Source organism: Ictalurus furcatus, chromosome 6 (assembly GCF_023375685.1).
Source record: "Ictalurus furcatus strain D&B chromosome 6, Billie_1.0, whole genome shotgun sequence".
In the NCBI taxonomy this organism is placed as follows: domain Eukaryota; kingdom Metazoa; phylum Chordata; class Actinopteri; order Siluriformes; family Ictaluridae; genus Ictalurus; species Ictalurus furcatus.
The window spans coordinates 22,318,673-22,341,408 of NC_071260.1; the positions used below are offsets into that span (position 1 = coordinate 22,318,673).

At 39.1% G+C, this 22,736-nt stretch overlaps 1 protein-coding gene across 4 annotated transcripts in view; it reads left to right on the top strand.

The window, feature by feature from the left end:
- tanc1b (tetratricopeptide repeat, ankyrin repeat and coiled-coil containing 1b) overlaps positions 1 to 22,736 on the top strand; it is a 157,591-nt gene that overhangs the window by 97,946 nt on the left and 36,909 nt on the right. For 3 of the 4 annotated variants that reach the window (XM_053627140.1, XM_053627141.1, XM_053627142.1), the window contains 3 exons: positions 12,245 to 12,364; positions 14,758 to 15,039; positions 15,300 to 15,445. In XM_053627140.1, the coding sequence (XP_053483115.1) occupies positions 12,245 to 12,364; positions 14,758 to 15,039; positions 15,300 to 15,445 (548 nt within the window). Of the gene's footprint in view, positions 1 to 8,230; positions 9,164 to 12,244; positions 12,365 to 14,757; positions 15,040 to 15,299; positions 15,446 to 22,736 lie in introns of those variants that run through there. The other variant, XM_053627143.1, reaches the window with a different exon arrangement.

Consider the following 22,736-nt stretch of genomic DNA (forward strand, 5'->3'; position numbering starts at 1 on the left):
TAATTTTGGTAATTTGATTGTATTTCTTAATATATGTTGTTTACAAAGCTGTAAAATTGCTGGGCCGGGCTTTTAGGCTGAAATTTACTGTTCCTCCAACACAGAGCAGCAGCTGGCCTCAAGCAAGTAAAAAAAAAAAAATAATAATAATAAATAAAAAAACAGGAACATATTTTCTTTAGTATTAAAACCATACACACAGCTGCACCTGTCTGTCAGCCATCTTACCACTGTTGCTCTTTGTTGACTGAACAAACAAATAAACTAACTAACTAAAAAAAAGTGTATTTATATTCAGCAGAGTGACTTCCTGCCGTTTTTCAGTATGGTAATATTTCTGCTGGAAAGATATTCATGTTGAAAATAAGATGGTAGCTAACTGGGAGGGAGGGATAGAGAGAGGGTGAGAGAGAGAGGGTGGGAGAGAGAGAGTGTGGGAGAGAGAGAGAAGGTGGGAGAGAGAGAGAGAGAGAGAGAGAGAGAGGTGTGTGAGCAGGCTAAAGCAGAGGGCTCATTGGGTTTAGTTTGGTGTGTTTTTATCAGACTAGCAGATGCTCAGAGAGCTGAATAATGGATTCTGGACAACAGCGCAATAGCTCTGAATGAAAAAAACAAGTGGGAAGTAACGCTCTGGTACACAGTAGGGGTGCTGCAGCTCTAAAAATATTATGGGTTCACGGTATTCATAAAACTTTTCAAAACACCCAAGCCGGTGGTGATAGTTAAAGGATCACTATATATATAACCTAAACCAAAAGGAAATAAAAAGATCATAATCATTAATCATTCTGGTTTCTTGGAAACATTTTTAAGAACGACTTTTCTATAAAATCTTTTACATGGTCAATATTTATCATGCTGTCCTTATAAGCTGAAAGAGAGAGTTGCTATGAGGAAACTGTGCCAAAAAAGGATAAATAATTAGTGCCGCAGTGTACAGTGCATAGATTGTTGTGTTGTTAAGTTCTGATCAGCATATCCTGGTGTGTTTTTACCAACATGTTAGGAGTGGTAGCAGGGTACCATGTTTACAGCACTAGCGGATCTCACAGGTTTTCAGTGCAGTCCATGTTGTAGGGATGTCCAGAACCAATCTCAGAGATCTGCATCAGGGCCAATTAGGGTTATCTAATCGGTATTGGCTTTATTGAACCTAAGCCCGATCCTTTGTTTTACGTCAGCTGTTCCGGAGAGCAGAATTTGTGGCAGGAATATTTTAAATTTGAAAACGAAAGCAGTCCAACAGCCACTTGTAATGTCTTTAATGCTAGAATTTCGCGAGGCGGTAGCAACAGAGCTGGGTTCAGTACTACCAATCTGTTACAGCACCTTAAAACTAAACCCTCAACGTAATACATTGAGTTCACTCGGGTAACTTGGGCTGCACCGAAGCAACACACACTGGAGGATACTTCTAAAAGGAGAGAGAGAAATATCCTCTCCTTAAATTGTTAAGATAAGAGTTATCTAAAAAATTTATGTTGTTAATGTTGTTTATGTTAATTTGCAAATTAATAATAATGATGATTAAAAACTGTAAGGAACAGCTTGGGTTCAGGCAACTGTATTTAACGCATTGCCAAGCTATTCAATTGTCAAGCATGTACATTGGATTGATTTTAATCAATCAGGGCGGCTGTGGCTCAGGTGGTCGAGCGGGTTGTCCACTAATCATAGGGTTGCCGGTTTGATTCCTGGCTCACGTGACTCCACATACCGAAGTGTCCTTGGACAAGACACTGAACCCCAAGTTGCAAGCTTGCAGCTCTGCTACCATTGGTGTGTGTCTGTGTGAGTGTGTGTGAATGGGTGTGTGAGACAGTGTAAAGCGCTTTGGATAAAAGTGCTATAATGATAATGAGTCTTTATTGGTCAAATATAAAGTAGAGCACAGTGAAATTGTTTTCTTCGCATACCCCAGCCTGTCAGGAAGCTAGGGTCAGAGCGCAGGGTCAGCCATGATACAGCATCCCTAGAGCAGAGAGGGTTAAGGGCCTTGCTCAAGCTTGGCAGTGCTGGGGCTTGAACCCCTAACCTTCCGATCAGTAACCCAGAGCCTTAACTGCTAAGCCATCACTGCCCCATATCAGTGCAGGCCCTTTACATTTAGCACTAGGACAGTACAAGTATTTCAATTAACTTGTGTATTTGTGCACCTAAATGCTGCTGTACATACACCTAACCCCAGTAACCATAAATGAATTGCATGTGCTTGCTTTTACATTTGTTAATGAAAATAGCATTTTTTTACTGTGTGCTAACAAACTGTCTCCATCATCATGATCAGAGCCTCACAGACATGCCCACAAACAAAATACATATATCTGTCGTAAATCCTTCTTTTATACGTTGACAAATGAATAAAAAAAGAGACACACACACACACACAACCCCCAGCCTGCCAGAGGGGCTTGTACTGCTCTCTCTTTAGGACAAATTCATTTGTTATATTTTGATTGCATGCTGAATGGCCGTTAAGCCCCACTTTTATATCTCTAAGTGTGTTATCTCAGTAGGACATGTCTGCAGCGCACTTCTCTGCGTAACCCTTCTTGAGTGCCAGTCATATTCATCGTCAGCCTAAAGCGGTATGCTTGGGTTTTAGTGAAGAGAATGCAGGGCCAGCAGCATCCAGACAGATATTCTAGCTCTTTCTCCTCCCAGAGAACTGTAGGGAAAAAGAGATTACATTACATTTTACAGTCTTTTGGCTTTTATTCAAAGTGAATTACAAATCAGGAAGTTTCCATTTCACGCATATAGCCGAGCAGTTTCAAAAGTTCATTTTTTCTCTAGGTACAGTAGCATGAAACAATGAGCAGTATGTTGCTTTGTTTTCTGCAATTCCCAAGCATTATTTATTTAAAGAAAACAAATGAAATTGGCCAGACTTTCTTAAGCTGTTTATTCCATTTTTATCAAGCAGTCATAGTCAATTACTCAGTGGGATGTTCATTTGAGCTTGTAATAGTCTACAGAGATTTGGTGATTTGTGTGTTTGCTGGAATAACGGCGGGGGGGCAGAAACTTTGACAGAAGCATACATGAATGTTATAGTAGTAGTATCAATATCTGATGACTGCACTGAACTCTACTCTTGCAATACTGTATGGATGTGATACAGTGAGGCTCAAGGCAGACTTTTCCCAAAACTATTTCCCACAGATCTGGAATATAAAGTATACTTTTAGTGTCAGGCTGTCTCTCTCTCTCTCTCTCTCTCTCTCTCTCTCTCTCTCTCTCTCGCAGTTCTTCAACTTAAGACAAGAACAGAAAATAAAATGTGATGTTTTTTTAATGAGACAAAACATACTTGGTTGGTTGCCAGAATATCACTTTTATGTGGGGAAACACCAGACTTTGTGGATGCAGGCTTTGCACCCATCAAAAAAAAAAACACAAAACAAAAAAACAGTTGGGGATTCGTACATGAAAGTTTCTCCAATAATCATCCCACTGTGGGTAGAACTTCAGCAGTCAGGAGAGCGGGTGAATCGGATAGAGGCTCTCGTCTCACCGCCGCTGCGGATTACGATCAATGAGGCAGGAACGATGGAAGGAATTAAAGACTGAAAAAGAGAGATTGAAGAATGGCTGAGATTCTTAAGAAAAGGTTGTTTATTTTACCTGATAGAGCTGTTTTCATCTATACTACCTTTGGCACCGTAATAAACCTAATGAAATATACACAATTTGTTTTATTAGAGATTAATGAGAGATACTCTGGTCTTCACCCTGTCGATATATAAAACGTTGTAGAGCCTCCCTTTCATTTATTGAATTTTTTTGCTTACTTGCTTGACTTTCTATAAATGCAGTGGATTGAGGTGTGTGTGTGGTATGACAAAAATATCATATCACAAACCCTTTTTTTTTTAAATGACGCACAATGTTATGATGTATAGGTTTAGTAACAAACTACCAGGAAACCAGTAGTGGTGGTAATTATATTTTAACATAAATGATCAAATCAGCTGCTTGCAACCTGTGATATCTCAGAAATGTGTACTGTGACATCATTTATCATGATATCGATATTGCATTGTCGTATCGCACAGCCCTAAGTGGATGTATGACAGTTTGACTCACACCATGTTTTTCTTTTTAGGGAGCGGCATGTTTATTGAGGTCACGGCTAAAATAGCGAACATGCTATAGAGCAAGAAGTTCTGCTGATTATACAGATAGGCTGTGAGTTGAGGGAGAAGTCATAGGTGGCGTAGTTAAAAGGAAACTTTCTTTCTCTGTATGTTTTTTGTGTGTTGTGTTGCTGTGAGCTGTCAAAACTTGGACGTGTGTAGCTGAGCATGTCTGGCAGAAGGCAGTCAGAGTGCCACAGGCTTGTTTGGGCTGCAGATGCCCTGTCACCATGCAGTGTTCTGCATGTTCTTCTGAAAGTTATTGGACTTGCCATCATCAGACTGTGGAGCCTGCCCCTCTGGGACACAAGTGAAAAAGAACTGCCTGAATATGAATGACTAATTCATGATGAAACGACATTTAGCTCATCTTTAAAATGTGCATGAAGTGTGCTATTAGACACTAGCTGAGTAAGTGATGTAGAAAAACACTTATGTTTACATTTTTGAGATTATCATTATGGTATTTTGTCATAAATTGTACAAATATACTATATGGCTAAATGTATGTTGACACAAGACCATCTCACTCATACTAGATTTGGTCATCATACCAACCACAAGAGCATTAATGAGATCAAGCACTGATGTTGTGCTAGAAGGCCTGGTTCCCGTTCAGTGGCGTTGAGGTCAGGGTTCTGTGCAGGCCACTTGAGTTCCACTACAACCTTGGCAAGCCATGTCTTCACGGACCTCACTTTATGCACAGGGGCATTGTCATGCTGGTACATGTTTGGGCCTCTTGGTTCTAGTATAGGGAAATTGTAATGCTACAGTGTACAGAGACATCCTATACAATCGTGTGCTTCCAACTTTGTGGCAACAGTTTGGGGGGAAAAACCACATATGGGTGTAATAGGCAGGTGTCCACATACTTTTGGCCATACAGTTTATCTTGCATGGTTTTCTTTTAAGGATGGAGATCTGTGACAAATATTGCGATCTTCAAAAATACCATAGCTGTATTAATATGGTTTATAATTGTACTTCTGTAATGTACTTTCTGGATAAACAATTAGTCACAGCCACTAATAGCAGCGCCTTATTATGCAGTGCCTATAGGTTGAGCTGCAGGAACGAATGTAGGTTGCCTATTGTACTTCATGTCTAAGCAGAACACAGCTTTGACACATTCCAGAAGGACAAGGGTGCATAGAGTGTGAATTATTGCATGATGGAACACTGCGACACTCAGACTGGTCTGCAAAAATCTAAGGATGATCAGTCCCATAGAAAACCTGTGGAATTATTTGGAACTTTGAATTGCACTTCAGTCAATGGAAGAGCGGACTAAAGTGCACATCTGGTAGAATTGTGACCTGACAGGATTGTTGCATCTTGTAAGACCTCAAATATTAGAAATGAAATGATGCATGAGTATTATTATTACTCCTACTGTGTACTGTAGTATCTAATATGTAAGAATTTCGTATGGAACCCAGTCATATGACTACATCTCATTCAAATTCCACTTCCTCATATTTGTGCTTTGTTAGACTGCTATGTTTACTGACATGACATTATAAAAGGTGCAAGGCATTTTCAGACACAATGACCCAAACTTTGTGTTGAACTTATAAAAATGCAGGAAATTTGCAGTTATCAGCTTTCATTTAAAAAAAATATCATCAGAAAACTGTGTTTCTTGGTGGGATGCAGTCCCACAAAGATCACTCTTGGTTACTTAAACTAAGCAGTATCTCATCAGCTTATCGTACTGGAAATCCATTCATCCATCCGTCTTCTACCGCTTACTCCTTCTTCAGTGTCACAGGGAACCTGGAACCTATCCCAGCAAACATCAGGCACAGGGCAGGGTACAACCTGGACAGGGTGCCAGTCCATCACAGCGCACAATCACATACACACTCACACACCCATTCATACACTACGGACATTTTAGACACGCAAATCAGCCTACCATGCATGTCTTTGGACTGGGGGAGGAAACCGGAGTACCCGGAGGAAACCCCCGCAGCACGGGGAGAACATGCAAACTCCGCACACACATGGCCCCGGCGGGAATCGAACCGGACCCTGGAGGTGTGAGGCAAACGTGCTAACCACTAAGCCACCGTGCGCCGTACTGGAAATATTTCTGTTATTTATTTTGATGGGGATTTATTGTGTGTAGAATACACACAATAAATCTGAAAGTATTGGAGCAGCAAGGCCGATTCTATTTTTTTTCCAATATACATTGAAGGTATTTGGGATTGAAGGATTTGAGATCAAAAGATGATCAGAATTTCAGCTTTCATTTCCTCATATGAATATCTATAGGTGTTAAACAACTTAGAAAATGGCATATTTTGTTTGAACCCACAAAGTTTTTCAAGTAATCAAAAATATTGGAACACGTGACTGATAGGTGTTTCTTGGAGGTGTGCCCTGTTTAAATGATTGTTTAATGAATTAATAGCTCTGAATGTCTACTCTTGGTTTCAGCCCTAGGTTTTTCCTGTGAAGACTTGTTAAAAAGGATAAAACAACATGGGGATCACAGAGCTGTCTATGGGAGAAAAGCAAGCCATTTTGAAGCTAAGAGAGAGGGAAAATCAATCAGAGCCATTGCATAAGCATTGGGTATAGCCAGTACAACAATTTGGAGTGTCCTGAAAAAGAAAGAAACCACTGGTGTACTAACAACCAGACATGGAACAGGTTGGCCAAGGAAAACAGCAGCAGTTGATGACAAACACTGTGAGAGCTGTGAAAAACCTGAAGAAAAACAACAGTTAGTGACATCACCAACAACCTTCACAGGGCAGGGGTGAGGGTATCACAATCCACTGTACAAAGGAGACTTTAAGTGCAGAAATATAGAGGCCATACCACAAGATGCAAACCACTCATCAGCAGTAAGAATCAGAAGGCCAGATTGGAATTCACAAAGATTCAAGATTAACCTCTAACAAAGTGATGCATAGACCAAGGTGTGGAGAAAGAATGGATCTGATAATGAACCAAAACATAACCCACCAGTCAAGCACGGTGGAGGTAGTGTCATGGTTTGGGCTTGCATGCCTATTTCTGGAATGGACTCACTAATCTTTATTGATGAAGTAACTCATGATGGTAGCTGCAGAATGAATTCAGAAGTCTACAGAAACATAAAACCCTGTCTTTCAATTTACAGAGAAATGCATCCAATCTAATTGAGAGCAACTTCATCATGCAAGACAATGACCCAAATAAACACTGTCAACACAACAAAGGACTTCGGTGGGAGGGGGATTGAAAAATTTTAGACTGGCCAAGTCGATCGCCAGACCTTAACCCAATTGAGCATGTATTTCACCTCCTGAAGAGGAGACTGAAGGGAGAAACCCCTCCAGAACAAACAACACCTGAAAGAGGCTGCGGTGCAAAGCTGGAAAAGCATCACAAAAGAGGAATGCAACAGTTTAGTGATGTCACTGGGTCACCGTCTTCATGCAGTTATTGCTAGGAAAGGATATGCAACCAAATATTAAGTGCTGTGTACTTTAATTTAAATCTATCTGTTCTTATATTTTTGCTCACCTAATACTGTAATTGGGTGGTCATCCACCAAAGGTGCCATGTTTTAAATTTTTTTACAAAGCTAAATGTAAATGTGAGGAAATGAAAGCTGAAATTCTTATCGATTATCTTTTGATCTGACACCCAAATGTCGTCAGTGTACAGTGAAAACAATAGACTTGGCCTTGCAGTTCCAACATTTTCTGAGGGGATTGTATATAATGTCATTTTGAGCACAAACCCATATCTTGCAGAACTCTTATTTTCATTCATTCATTCACCTTCAGTTGCAGTTTTACCGTATGCCTAAAGCTATTATGCTAGCAGTTGTTGGAGAAAATCATGATTCTTGGCTGTGATCCATCAGTATGAATTTCACTGTATGATTGATTAGTGGCAGATCAATGGTCCCTCTTCATGACAACAAACAGAATTAATGGATGGATGGAATAAAAGAAAGAGTCAGGTTTGCTATTTATATATATATATATATATATATATATATATATATATGTTTTGTTTTGTTTTGCAGACTGTCATTAGTTGGCTTTGCAGTCAGAGACAGACAGAGTGGTGTAGTTCTTTGTGGAGCTGATCATTGGCCAAGTATGTGCCTAGATAGGCTTGATCCTTAGGACCATCTCTGCCCTGTTGTGCACCATGTGTACAAATGTAATGCATTCAAACCTGTGTGTGTGTGTGTGTGTGACTGAGAGAGGGAGAGGGAGAGGGAGGTTAGAGTTAGGCTTGTAGGGCATTGGCGTTTCTCCCCCACACACACATACACACCCTCTCTTTTTCTGCTCCGCCCCCATTTGCTTTCGTCTTGCATCAGAGAGAGCATCAACTCTCTCTGACTTTTCCTTTTTTTCTTCTTTTAATTCATTCTCTTATGCTGTTTAATCTCGCATCTGTCCTCGCAGACCCCTTTTCTGAATTCTCATCTTGATCTTTCTTTCCTTCGTTTCTGTTCCCCCCCCCATGTGTTTATTATTCAATAAATTCCCCCATTTATATATGTTTCATTCTATCTCTGCTTCACTCTTTCTCTTCCTCCACCCCTTTCTTTCTCCAAGAGGATCATTGATTAATTCCTCTCCAGCTACTCAGCTCAGAGCGTAGTCAGTCGCTCGGTTGACAGAGGTCCCTCCACATTTCTCTTCTTTCCCCACCCTCGCTGTGAGCTGTAGCATTAGGTCTCACATTTTTAATGCCAGATACTATTTCTCTCTCTCTCTCTTTCTCTCTCTCTCTCTCTCTCTCTCTCTCTCTCTCTCTCCCCCTCTCTGTTCTGAATCTACAGTAGCGACTCTTGCTCTCGCTGCAGCTTCAGTCACCAGTTGAATGCGAGAGTGTGAGTGTGTGTGTGAGTGGATATGGAGGATTTTGAGCAGCGAGGTGGAGGGTTGGTTCGTCTGCCCTGCTGTTAAGAATGAAAATGCTCTCCACACCGCCTCCGTGTTTGTGTTTGGGGAACAGACTCTTTCCTCCATGCTGGTCTGTATGACCGGCTTCACTCTGTAAGTATGCACTGTTCCAGTTTGTTCGGGCTCTGCACAGGGAATTAGCAGTGTGGGAAGCGGAGGGAGTTTGCTGTGGGAGAGTTGCTGGCTTAAAATGTAGCTGAAAAAAAAAAAGCCCAGTAACTCAGGATGCTTTTTGTGCTCTGAATATAAAATGTAGCCTGTGATTGTGTATTGATTTATGGTATAGTACTTTTTTTTTTTTTAAATCACTGCTTGAGAACTATTACTGAATCATCATGCTCATGTTGAAGAATAATTTTTCTGCTGTCTTTCATGCTCATTATCTCTGACCTCTCATTAGTTAATTTCTGCATGACCTCTTCATGGAGGTCATTCCAGCTCAAAAGAGCATTGTTTTGTTTTTATTTCATTAATGAGTTAATTTATTTAGCAGGAGATGCTTGCGTGTATGTGTGTGTGTGTGTGTTTCTTCATGTGTGTTCTGACTGACATGGCTCTTTGCACAGTTAGTGGGTTGCTGCGTCTGTCATCATCGCTCTCTGTGAATGACATTTTCTATGATGTCATTTCCCCCCTCTCCCGTGTTTGCCACTTTCATTAGTTAAATGGTTTACTAGCTATAATGCATATCTTCTGCTCTTTGGGTGTTTTTGGCGTCTGCAGGTTTCTGTAGGTAGACAATGCTCACAGAGTGTGTACTTTATCATGTCAGTTCTGAGCGTGTTAGCCAGGTAGTTGTGCCATGGTGTGCTAGCTGTTTAGCACTGTCATTTTGTGCTGCTTTGATTTAGTCTTAAATCTCTGGGTTAGTAGTTCTTGAGATGGCTGAGGACCAGCTGAGTAAGATGACTCACCGATTGCCCCGTTCTCCTTATTATGCACTACATTATTTCCATTGTGTTCTCATGAACTTTTAAAATGGCGTTATAAAGGGTTTGCTTCCACAGCATTTAGGTATTTATAATACAGAAGCCTGGCTTTTTCCTCAAAGTTGATTGATTCCCTGAAGAATTTCCTTCTCAATAATTGATTTTTCTAATTAATGTTTGGCATTACTATAGCAGTAGAGCCAGGCTATGCTGTAGGCATTGTTCCATTAGAAAGATACAAAACCAGGTCATCTGCATCAAGGAGCCATCTCTATGAGCTGTTTTAAACTGACCACAGACTTTACACTGTGTTTGGGCAAACACTGCAGCCCTGTCTCTTTCTGCTATCCTGAGAAGTTATATTTCAGTTTTATTGGCCAAGTATGAACACATAAGGTAACTCTCACAGCCATATACACAGCATATAAAGTAAATGTAAACAAACAACAAAAACAACTCCAACATCAGGTCGGTAGTAGTGAAGTTATTCCTAACATGAGTGCAAATTGGAAAATACAATAAATATGTATGATAAATAATTGCATATGATAAATGTTTGCACAGATGCTCTTCAGTCAATGTGTATAGATACTTGTATTGCACCCTAGTTGATCACAGTGATACTTTATTAAAGATTAAGAATGTTTTTAAGGCCGAGACTGTTCTATTTCTATTTGTTCATTTGTTGCCAGTATGCCACAAGTTCTTGTTTGAATGAATTATTTCTTGTTTTGACACCTACGCATTTTCAGTAAGTTTCCACAATTATCATTTGTGCCAGATAGAATCAAAAGCTTATTTCAAACCCACTGCAAATATTCCCTTTTTGTTTTGCAGGAAATATCATTCGGTTAGGATGTGTAGAGGGTATTTAGCATGTAAATAAGATCAGTGGGGTAGTAATTTGGTTAAAAAAAAAAACAAACTTACTTTACCGTGTCTGATATCTGCTAAGCTAAAATAAATAAATTAGTCTTTGTTCCTGCATTCAGATCTTATAAATGTTCACACTTTCTTAGCACATCTGTCATTTTAATTCCAGAAATATTTCTTTAGCAGTATGGGCTATCTACTGGAGGGATATGGTTATATGTATATAGCAGTGAGTGATGTATCCATCTTTGAAGAAATTAAAGCCATTTCAATTTTCTAAAAAAGTTTGTAGAGTGAGTGGCAGTCTCAGCAGAGCACCATTTTTCTTGTTAGGTGATTTCATTTCGTAACCGCATCGGGAATCAATGAAATGTTCTTATATTCAGCATGTTCTGGGCCACATAGAGGGATATAAAATGTAATATTGTCTTTTATTTTATGAGGTTTGTGCAGATATATGCCAGTAATTGTTTGATTTCTAATCTCTGTAGAATGTTGTGGATGTTCTTCTGGTGTCAGCATGACTGTACTCGTGCTGTGGGTGGTGGTTCTGAGAACCGTTCTGGTAAGGTGACTAGGCCATTGCTGGTGTACTTTCCCACCTTTGGGGAAGGAGTATGATAGTCTAGTATGTGGTGTATGGTATGTAGTGTTAGTGTGTAGTTACAATACGCTTCATTGTGGATCGTACTGCACGTGTTTATGACTTCGCACTTCTGTGCTCCGTTGCTGTGTAAGAATGCTTCTTGAGTGGCATATCATGGCATTTTTATAAAGGGCTCTGGATAGCTCCTTCTTCAGTACCTGTCAGTTCTGCCAGTTCTTTCTCATAGTGTTTTTCATTTGCCATTTCACTTCGGTGCCTCTCTGTCCTGTAGCATTTTCTCTATGTCCCTTGAGTGCTTGTACTGACACCTTCAGGTGAGTTTTGATCCCTGAGAAAACCTGTTAGTGTTGCTAGTAATGTGGAATATGCAAGCTCTGTTTTCCACCTGGGTGATGTTTTCTAATCTCTACTAGTTCAGGAAAGGGCTAATGTAAAGCTGAGATGAAAATACTCTTCATCCTTTTAAACAACTAATAAAAAGAAAAAATAATACTAATAATAAAGCCTCACTGTCTTGCATCATTACTGTGCCATTTCAGCAGGAGTCCTTCAAAATATAGCTTTGATAGCACTTGCAGATCACTTATTCTGCTGTATGCTCAAACTGTTTTCAGTATTGCAAAATGATAACATTGGTGCTTGGTATAGAATGGCAGAGTTGTTTATGGTTTGTTCATTCTTTTTCTTTTTTAAATGACTGGCATTGCTTTTGCTCATCTGAATGATTAAGTCCTCTCTTTCGCTTGCTCTCTCTTCCAATATTAGCTACCAGTTCTACTAAACTGGAAGACCTGAGCTATCTTGATGAACAGCGTAACACACCACTGCGCACCTCCATACGCATGCCGTGGCACAACACTGGAGGAAGGCCACCCTACGACAAAGGTACGCTCATTCCCCCTCTTCCAGCCCCTCACCCAAAGCCGGTTAATCAAATTAGTGACCCAAGAAAAGCAAACTCCAGGCAAAAGTTTGCCTCACACTCAGCATCACAAAAAAAAAAAACAACAACTATACATTCTTCCAGAGATTCTGTAATTACAATGCAATCTCACTGTTGGATGAAGGGAAATGGAGCTGTTTCTTTCAGCAGTCAAGGTAAAATGCCAGCAGCATATTCCAGCACCTGTTGATTGCATTTGAGCCATGAGTCAAGTCTTTTTAATTTGACAGAAGGAAATGACTTTTTTTCTAGGAGTACCCTAAATGAGACAGCCAATTCAAGTTTAGTGCACCGACTGCAGGCGATACCCAATTTTTATTTCCAAATGAATGGATTTCATCACATCACATAGTTGAATTTAAGCCTGCCTTTGTGCTCAAAGAGTGGTAGGATGCCGTTGGCGGAAACATTTTCTGGAAGGTCAGAGTCTGCATGTTGCACATGACTTTGTGCATTAATAATGCAAGTTTAAATCACTGAGCACTCGCATACGTTTCACACTAGCTCATTTTTTCCCTTTCTCCTTTCCTCCATGTAGAGCAAAGGGATATGGACACACTGAACACAGAACACGTGAAGATTTCGCACTAGGCTGTGTTTGTTTTGTAGGTTTCTCCAGACCATGTAAATGTTCTAATAGCAACTTTACACATAAACCTTTGCTCGTCACACCCCCATAGAGTTTCACTAGTTTCCACACTTCTACAGCTTATGCTCATTAAATCACGTACCGTGGTGGACAAATGATTATATTTTTTAGAGGCAAGTAAAAACTCCAGTGTGCTCCTCAAACCCATGTATTGGTTACCCAGAAACGTAATTGACTAGGCCAGTGGTGAATAACATAATGTAATGACGTATGGCGAGCGAGTTAGTTAGTTAAGCGCATTAATACAAAATAAGGAAAATGAACAGGTATATAAATTCCTATGGAGGGGATGACTGTGTAGCTATAGTCTATATTGTCTCTGATAAAGTTTTTATAGGACACATTATATTACTTGAATGTTTGTAATTCACAGAGTATGAAACCTAGTATGTTTTACTGTCAACCAGGTCCTCAGCCAACTTACGTATACACTATAGTTACAGCATCGAGGCTGCACCACTGTGAAGTGAAGAAAAAAAAAAAAAGAAGTTAATAGGAAGTAGAGTTTAGTTGCTGAAATTACAATAGTCCTGACACACAGCCTGCGTATCCCTTTAGCCCGGGCAGTGTTTAGCCGACCCCTTACGTATATCCCCATGTTCTTCTCTTCAGATTGTGTGCCTGTGTCTGTGCATTAGCCAGAGAAAGTAATAACTTTTCAGTATGGATTCAGCCAAATTCTATAAATGACTGTGTCATTGGAAAGGATGAATAAAAGGCCCAGTGCTGAGAGTGGATGATAATACACTCTCTTCTGCAGTCTTTTCCACTCAGAGCAGCCCTGCCCCAGGCACACTGCACCTAGTCTGCTCTTTCATCCTGAGAGGGTGAGAGAAGTGAGACTGCTACTGAGAGAGGAGAGTGACCGAGAGAAGAGCGCAAGAATGGCATTAAAAAAGCTTTGAGGAGATGAGAGTTTTAAAAGAGGGAGGGAAAAAGGAAAAGAAAGAGTGGAGAGTTATAGTTTTCTTTGGACACACATACAGTTGTGCACACACACACACACACACCTTAGGTTCTGAGCTGTCAAACTGTCCTACAAATGAAAATTTCTATTCTGTTCGATTCTATTTAAGCTGCGAGTAAACTAAACCCACAAAAGCAGGTGAAAGGTTGTGAGCTTCTTAGATCTAGATTTCAGACCCTGTCCTGGCACTGATATCTGATTTATCTGTCTTTGAGCATTTGAGGTTTATATTTCTTGGCATTATTGACGTTCGAATGTTTGGTTCTTTCATATCAGTTTCTTGTACCACTTGGCAATCATACACAGCCAGTGTGTCATGAGATCAAAGCTGCAGAGATAGACAGCACTGCCCTAATCAGTAACACCAGCATTTGGCTTAAGGATAGACATAAATCTGCCTTCTCTCTGCCTTTGCTTCTCTGGTTATTTATTCAGCAGCTCTGATGGTAGCATGAATCAAATCAGTTTATGAATGAGTTTATTTTCATCGTTCAGCTTTAGAGCATGTGCGATTACTATTTATAAGTGAGGTGAGGGTCTTAAAAACAACAGTGTATTCAAAGGAGGCTTATCAGACACAACTGTTACCAGATTAGCACTAATATGCTGATCACATTTGCATTTTTGCCTCTTTTCTTTTTTCAAGGCTGAGAATTGTAATTATGATCCTCTGCTCAGTAATCACCTGACCTATGCGTGTGTGTGCGCTTATCCCACAGCACGCTTCGCTCCATATAAGCCTGTGGATATCATGCTAAAGCCTCTTCTGTTTGAGGTTCCAAGCATCACTACGGATTCAGTGTTTGTGGGTCGGGATTGGCTGTTTCAGCAGCTAGAGGATGTGTTGATCAGCAGCCAATCAGGAGAGAGTCTCGGGGCCACAGTAGTGGGTAATGTGGGCTTTGGCAAGACTGCCATCATCTCCCGCCTGGTGGCCCTCAGCTGCCACGGAGGCCGCATGAGACAGATCGCCTCCAACAGTCCTCATGCATCTCCAAAAAGTAAGTACAGCTGTGATGCGCCAGTGTAAGGTTGAGACTGCAATGCAATGTGTGCTATATGAGCTTAACATGACTAAAAGTAGTCTGGGTGACTTTCACAAATCAGTATGTATAATGTAGCATTGTTGTTTAAATTGTTTCAGGTCAAATAAATGCTCCCATATTATAGGTGGTAGTACATTTAAATACAGATTTATTGATGTGTACTGCTTGGTTACAGTGTACATATGTATTAATTTGTGTTTGAATTACATGTGTAGGTGGGGGTTCAGAGTTGCCCCTGAGCCAGCCCCCACAGGTCACTCCTCCGTCCAGCAGCACCAACACCCTGCAGTCCAGCAGTTGCCCCAGTACACCTGAGCTTCGGCGAAACAGAGAGGAGGCTGTGAAGCGGCTGGCTGCCAAGGTAACGTCCTCCAGGACAACACTGCCTGCAGCTGAAGGCTGTGTGTGTGTGGAGCTTGTTTGTGTTCACTTCATTAGTCTCACCAGTTTATAAAAGAAAAATGAAGTACAGTTAACCTTCAGGGTGACTTGTGTTGTGGTGTTATACTTTTGAAACACACATACATACATACATACATACAACAGTGTCCAGAGGCTGTGAGGCTGGATACCTTAGGGTCAGTTGTACTTACAGTCCAGTATACTTAAAAACTGACAACTGAGTGAATAAACAGTATATCTGTGTTATTCTGGTTCCACATGAGCACGGTGTTGCATCCAGGTTCTCCAGGTTTAGTCCTGAGATTACTGTCTGTAATGAGTTTCACATGCTCTCTCTGTGTCTGTGTGGATTTCCTCCTGCTTCTCTGTTTTCCTCCTAAAAACACAATAATAGTTGAATTGGTTCTCTCAATCGCCCCTAGGTGTGAATGAGTGTGTGGATGGTGCTGGACTGTGATGGACTGACGTCCCATCCGAGGTGAATTCTGCCCGACTAGTGTCCCCTGGATAAGCTCCAGATTCACCGTAAAGGCCCGTTCACACCGGGACCAGGTCGTTTTTTTGACCGAGTTTATTTGTGTTCACACCCAGGCTTTAAACTCGGACGATGCACTGAATAAAAGTGCAAATTTACTCCCTGACAGTAGATGGCGCTTATTGAAATACAGAAATACCCTTGTACACAAGGTGGCGCTGCACAACTTTCAGTTTCTGATACCCGCTGATCACTGAGAAGAAGAGAGCCCGCATTTACGTCTTTGCAAAAAGCCGTTCAGACACTTTTTCTGAACTGGCTAAAGCACGCATGCACTTTTGTGAAATGTAAGGTATTTGGTGATTTGGCCACTGCACCAAATACTTCTTTAAAGCTAAATCCTTGAAGTTCTAATTTTAAACAGTATACTCTTTTTAAATACGTAATGATTTGATGATTTTTAATCTAATGCCCAAAAAATATTAATGTTCCTGCACATTGATGAAGTGTTGACTATGAATAGTCCTTTTTTTTTTGTGGTCAATATGATAATACACCACACAGTAACTTAGCTATTTGCTATTTGCACTTATCTATTTGAATAAGAGGTCAAGAATACTTATATGCATATATATGCCAGGTGCAAAATAAATACAATGGACTATCAATCAACAGATTATCATGTGCAGAGATGAGACAAAGAAACAAACAATGCTATTTAGTGTAGAAAATAACACTGAAAGAATTAAATGGATCACTTGGAATATATGCTTGCATTTCATGTGTATATATATATATGTGTGTGTGTGTGTGTGTGTATGCTTGTATATGTATGTATGTATATATATATATATATATATATATATATATATATATATATATATATAAAAAATAAATGTGTGTGTTTGTGTGTGTGTATATATATATATACACACACATTTATTTATATATATATATATATATATATATATATATATATATATATATATATATAAAATAAATGTTATATAAATATTTTCAAAAGGAAGTGTATTTGTTCCATGAGAATCACAAGATCAGAAATGCTTTAGAATTGTACTTGATGTGAATTGTCCTTCAGCTCATTTATACCATTACATTGAGGGAATGAGTGGCAGATCTAAACGGACAGTGCTGTGAAAAAGTATTTGCTTATTTATTCTGTTTTTGTGTATATCTCATACTAAATAGTTTCAGAAATTAATCTATTTAATCTAGATTAAATCTAAGAGAAAACAAAGGCAACCTGAGTAAATACAAAATACAGTTATTAAATGATAGTTATTTATTGAAGCAAAATGTTATCTAATACTAACTGGGCCAGTGTGAAAATGTATTTTCCTCCATAGTTATTAATTCCCCAAATCTATGAAAGTGCATACATAATAGGATTCAACTGGACTAGACGCAACCAGACCTGATTACTGCAAACCCTGTTCAATTAAATCAACACTTAAATAGAACTTTTTCAACAGCATGAAGTTGGTTAAAATGTCTTACTCATTAACACACTATGCCAAAATTGAAAGAAATTCCAGAAATGATGAGGAATAAGGTGGTTGAAATACATCAGTCTGGGAAGCGTTACAAAGCTATTTCAAAGGTTCTGGGACTCCAAAGAACCACTATCCATTATCAATAGCCATTATCTCCAACTGGAAAAAACTCAGCACAGTAGTGAACCTTCCCAGAAGTGGCCGACCTTCCAAAATTCCTCCAAGAGTACAGCAACTACTCATCCAACAAGTCACAAAAGAGCCAAGGACAAGATCAAAGGAACTATAGGCCTGTCTTACTTCAATAAAGGTCACTGTTCATGACTCCACTATCAGGAAGACACTGGGCAAAAATGTCATCAATGGAAGAGTGGTGAGGTGAAAACCCCTGCTAACTCAGAAGAACATTAAGGCTCATCTAAATTTTGCCAAAATACACCTTGATGATCCTCAAACCTTTTGGGAGAATGTTCTATGGATTGATGAGTTGAAAGTGGAACTGTTTGGAAGACAGGGGTACCGTTACATCTGCCGTAAACCAAACACAATTCCAGAAAAAGATCATATCTACGGTCAAGCATGGTGGTGGAAGTGTGATGGTGTGAGGATGCTTTGCTGCTTCAGGGCCTGGGCAACTTGCAATAATTGAGGGAAACATGAATTCTGCTCTCTACCAGAAAATCCTAAAGGAGAATGTCCGGACTTCAGTCTGTAAGTTAAAACTCAAGCACAACTTGATTATGCAGCAAGACAATGATCCAAAGCATAGGGGTAAGTCCTAGTCCTAGAAGTAAGTGAAAGTCTGATCTCCAGTTATGGGAAGTGTTTGCTTGCAGTTATTGATGCTAAAGGTGGCACAACCAGATTTTAAGTTTAAGGGGGCAATTTGCACATTGGCGATAGGTGTTAGATTTTTATTAATTTGTTTATTTATTGCTTCAATAAAAATAAATCTGTATGGTGTGTTTACTCAGGTTGCTTTTATGTTGTATTTCGTCTGAAGATCTAAAACTAGTTAGTATGAGAGATCCACAAAAACAGAAGAAATCAGAATACTTTTTCACAGCGCTGTACCTGCATTCAGTGATGTTGTAATGAATCATACCATGTCTGGTCTGTAGGTAAGAGATGAAAACCATCTTTACATAAGCCAACCACTGAATGATGTCTCAACATGTGTGATCTTAAATGTAGGTGATGTGATGCAAATCTGACACTAGCAATCAAAACGTTATGGGCATGTCGTGACTGTTACTCTTGTTGCTTGGTGAATATATGTGGTTTTTTTTGTTTTTTTTTTAAATAATGTTAGTGCAGTAAACTATAATTTATTATATAATTGTTACACATCACTGTTTTTTTTTTATTGCAATTTTATAGTGTTGCAAAAATGAGGAACATATGAGACTAGAATTATTATGAGCATCAAACACCTGAGTGGGAATGAAATGCTGTTTTGGGTTTGTCACGTCACATAAAATTGATGTAGTTTTTATTCAGATGTCATTTGTCACCCTGTCTTGGTGCTGCTTGTTGCTGTCACCAGAATTTCAATTCCATATCACAAACATGGGTAATATATATATAATTTAATTTTTTTTTAAATTATATATAAAAATAGTAATTGAAAGCTCACCTATAGCTTGCTAGAGTGATTGCAGGGGAAGAAAGTATATGGTTTGTATGTCTGCAGTATAATGACGTTTTCTGTCCCATTTCTGAATAGGATGATGCTTAGCTGAACATCCTCACAAGCCATTTATTGTGATGCTTTGCTGCAGGTCTGCATCTGTTTTGGAGGTTTAATGTTTAGAGATTATCCAAGTGTGTATGATTAGTGTATGATGTTATGAATGTATGGTCGGTTTGCCTTTATGTTCACATTAACAAACCTACATTCCTGCCATATTACTTGACTTTTGGTCTTAATTAAAAACCAGTAGTGGTTTACTAGAGTACAATTCATACATGCTGTGTGTAGGTATGGCTGTGTGAAGGGATATAATTCCAGCATTCTTTGTAAGAACACAAATGCACATGCACACGCATGTAGGAGTCTGAGAAAAGCTGGTTTTAAAGGGTCAGGGTGAGATCAGATGGCCGTGTGTCATTTCTGTACACATGCTCCTTCCTAAGCCGTTCAAGCTCAGTTAAAGCCAATTAAAACCTGAATAGACAGTTTGTGCAGTGTGTGTATATGCACGTTTGTGCATGTGTATGTATATGTTTGCATGTGTTTTGTTTTATTTTGTAAATGTAATTTTGAGTTACATTGCATATGCTTTCATCAAAACAATATCCTAGTTTATAACGCAACACAATCCAGCATTTGAAGTGAATTAATAACAATTATTATTGATTTGTTTTACTTGAGCGCACACACATATATTATGTCAAAGTTTTCATTTTTCTTTGAATCGTTGTATGGCTTGTAGGAGTCGCACAGAAGAGCAGAGGTCGTAGTGTCATTCATTTCTGAATTCCTGGGAAAATTACAAGTATTAGATATGGTGGAGACAAATATAGACCATTTTACCGTTTTGACGTGTTTTAAGTGCATGTTTGCAGCTGTTAGAAAATCGCTTATGAAATAATAGTCTGATTTCACTAGCAGAAGTACAAGATGTATAATTTGTCTCCACGTGGGGACCTGCAGTTGCTTGTGTGTTGCCATGGAAATCGGTTGGCTACATGGTCATTTGGTCTAAGGTACATAATTGTGCTCACAGGAGCAATGAAGAAACAGACTAACCTGAGAACAGAGGGTGCTTCCTCAGAGCTGCTCATAAATCACTGATTTATTTAATGACCAATTAAAATATTATCTCTCATTAATGCCTAGAACAGTCAATTGGTTGCACGTGTTTGTCTCTGTAAATCAAAAATGAATATGCAAACAATGATTGATTGTTTTCCAGCATTTGTTGACAGTGATTTTCCTGGATATGTTTTTGATATGTTTATATGTTCATATGTTTATGCTTCATCACCTCATGCATCACCACCTGACCGTTTCATTTCACATATTCTCTGTGGTTACCTGAGGCTGATCTAACCTATGCTACAGTTCCAGTTCAGTCCATAAATTTAAGTGACTCTGGACAAGTCAGGACAGGAAATGCTTTGATTCAATCCCCAACTGAGTCTCAGTGATTGATAAAAGTTGCACTTCAAAGGATTGCATCACTCCAAATGTCATGTATGTATGTATGTATGTATGTATGTGTGTGTGTGTGTGTATGTATGTGCACACACACACACACACATACATACATACATACATGACATTTGGAGTGATGCAATCCTTTGTGTATGTATATGTGTGTGTGTGTGTGTGTGTGTGTGCGCACGCCATAAAAACACATCATCACTAGGCTATATTCGGATCAGGATTACGGCTGTGTTGGCTCGGACACTCTTCAGTTTGACCCCAGCTGGTAGTTCTGCACCTTCCACTCTACTGTACACAACTACATAAAACTGCTCTAGTTCGGTTGACAGGGTTCGTACAAGGTGCTTAAATTTGGCTTTTTGTAATTTAAGTACTGGAAAACCTTAAATAGCCATTTTTTATTTAGTGGTACTTAAAAACTGATGGCATCATAGAAAGACAATAAATACAAAATATATTTTATAAATTTTATTTTATACAAGTGTTATATATGACACCCCGCTGCAGCCCCTCCCCCCCCTCCTCCCGCTATTCGCTTACGCTAAATTCACGCTACACGACTTTCAGCATTGGCAGATCGCTGTGCAGTTCACACTGCACGACTTGCTGTATTGTAATCAGGAGTCATGAAGTCGTCAACAACAGGGGGTCACACACTACACGATCTGACAATGGTTCTGTCACCCGGCAACTCTATCTGGTGTAAAAAGTAGGTTCGTCACGAAAACTCATGTGAGAAGTGACACAGATATGACGCGAAAACACATCGTGACAGACACAGCGCCGGTCCACTTTTCAGACCCTTTAGTTTTTGGGTTTTTTTGTTGTTGGTTTTTTTGGGGTGGCCTGTGCAAACACAACACATTGTTTACATTTAAAATAAAATAATTCAATATGTTTATCAGTGCATGCCCAGGAATTTATTTTATGTTCTGTATTCAACAGTCTGATGGTATTCCTCAACATCTCATTTAAAGGAGCAGCAATAGAAAATGTTTCTGTCTTATCTCATTTATTATTTCCATGATTCATTAATCAATCAGTGGTATAAAAACTGATTATTAAAATAAAAATAATAATAATAATATATGGCCTATGGGAAGTATTGATTATTCATCCTTATTATCCATGATGGAGCGGATAATGGCAACTGATTCCGATAATGAGAGAACCAATTACCCGTGGTGTTTTTTGTCAAAGTTCATAACCAAAGATTAAAATACTTTGTCCAATACTTTATAATTTTTTATAATACAACGTCCAAGAGTTCAAGCACAAATTTAAGGACGCATATAGAAATAAACGCGATTGTCATGTTCAATTGCTAAGTAGCCTAATGTGCACATTATGGATTCATAATTGTCATGGAATTATTTTTAAATTGTTTTTCATTTCATTGTGCAGAATTATACACAGTTATTCATAAGCTGATTTACAATCATGACATACCAAAAAATGTTGCCCATTTAAGTAGCTTCAACGTTAGATACTTTTATTTAGTATCTTGTAGTGTAGCTAACTACTTTTTTTAAAAAAGGGTAGCTTGACTGTAGCTTAACTACTTCAAACTGTGAGTAGCTTGTAGTATGAATTTGGCTGTTTTAAAACACAGTATGTGAACACAGTGTAGGAAAGAAGCAAACAGATGTAAAGGGCTGACACTAGCCGGAATGCAAATACAACGCAATGATGTAATGAAATGCTAATTCGTGCTTGACGTCATCTAGCATGTTTAGTGACTTTCAATTGAAAGTTGTTGTTATGTTGACATTACAGTGAAGATGAAGCAATTGTGTGGGAAATGCAGCTTTAGTCCAGCATAGCTGGAAAAGGTGCCATAGAAAAATTGTTTGTGTTTTATTATTATTAATTTTTGGGGGGGAATTTTAAAAGGAAAAAATAAAGAATATGTTTGAATGACATCATACTCATTGAAAACAAAAAAAAAAAAAAATATTGCTTGAAAAGTCCTTGAAAGTCCTGGAAGCATGTGTACGAAACCTGGGTTGAGAATTGTCAAGTCTGGCAGTGGAGTCTGGACTTACCCAAGGCTTACCGAGCCACCTGCTCTGATTCAAAACTTTCACTC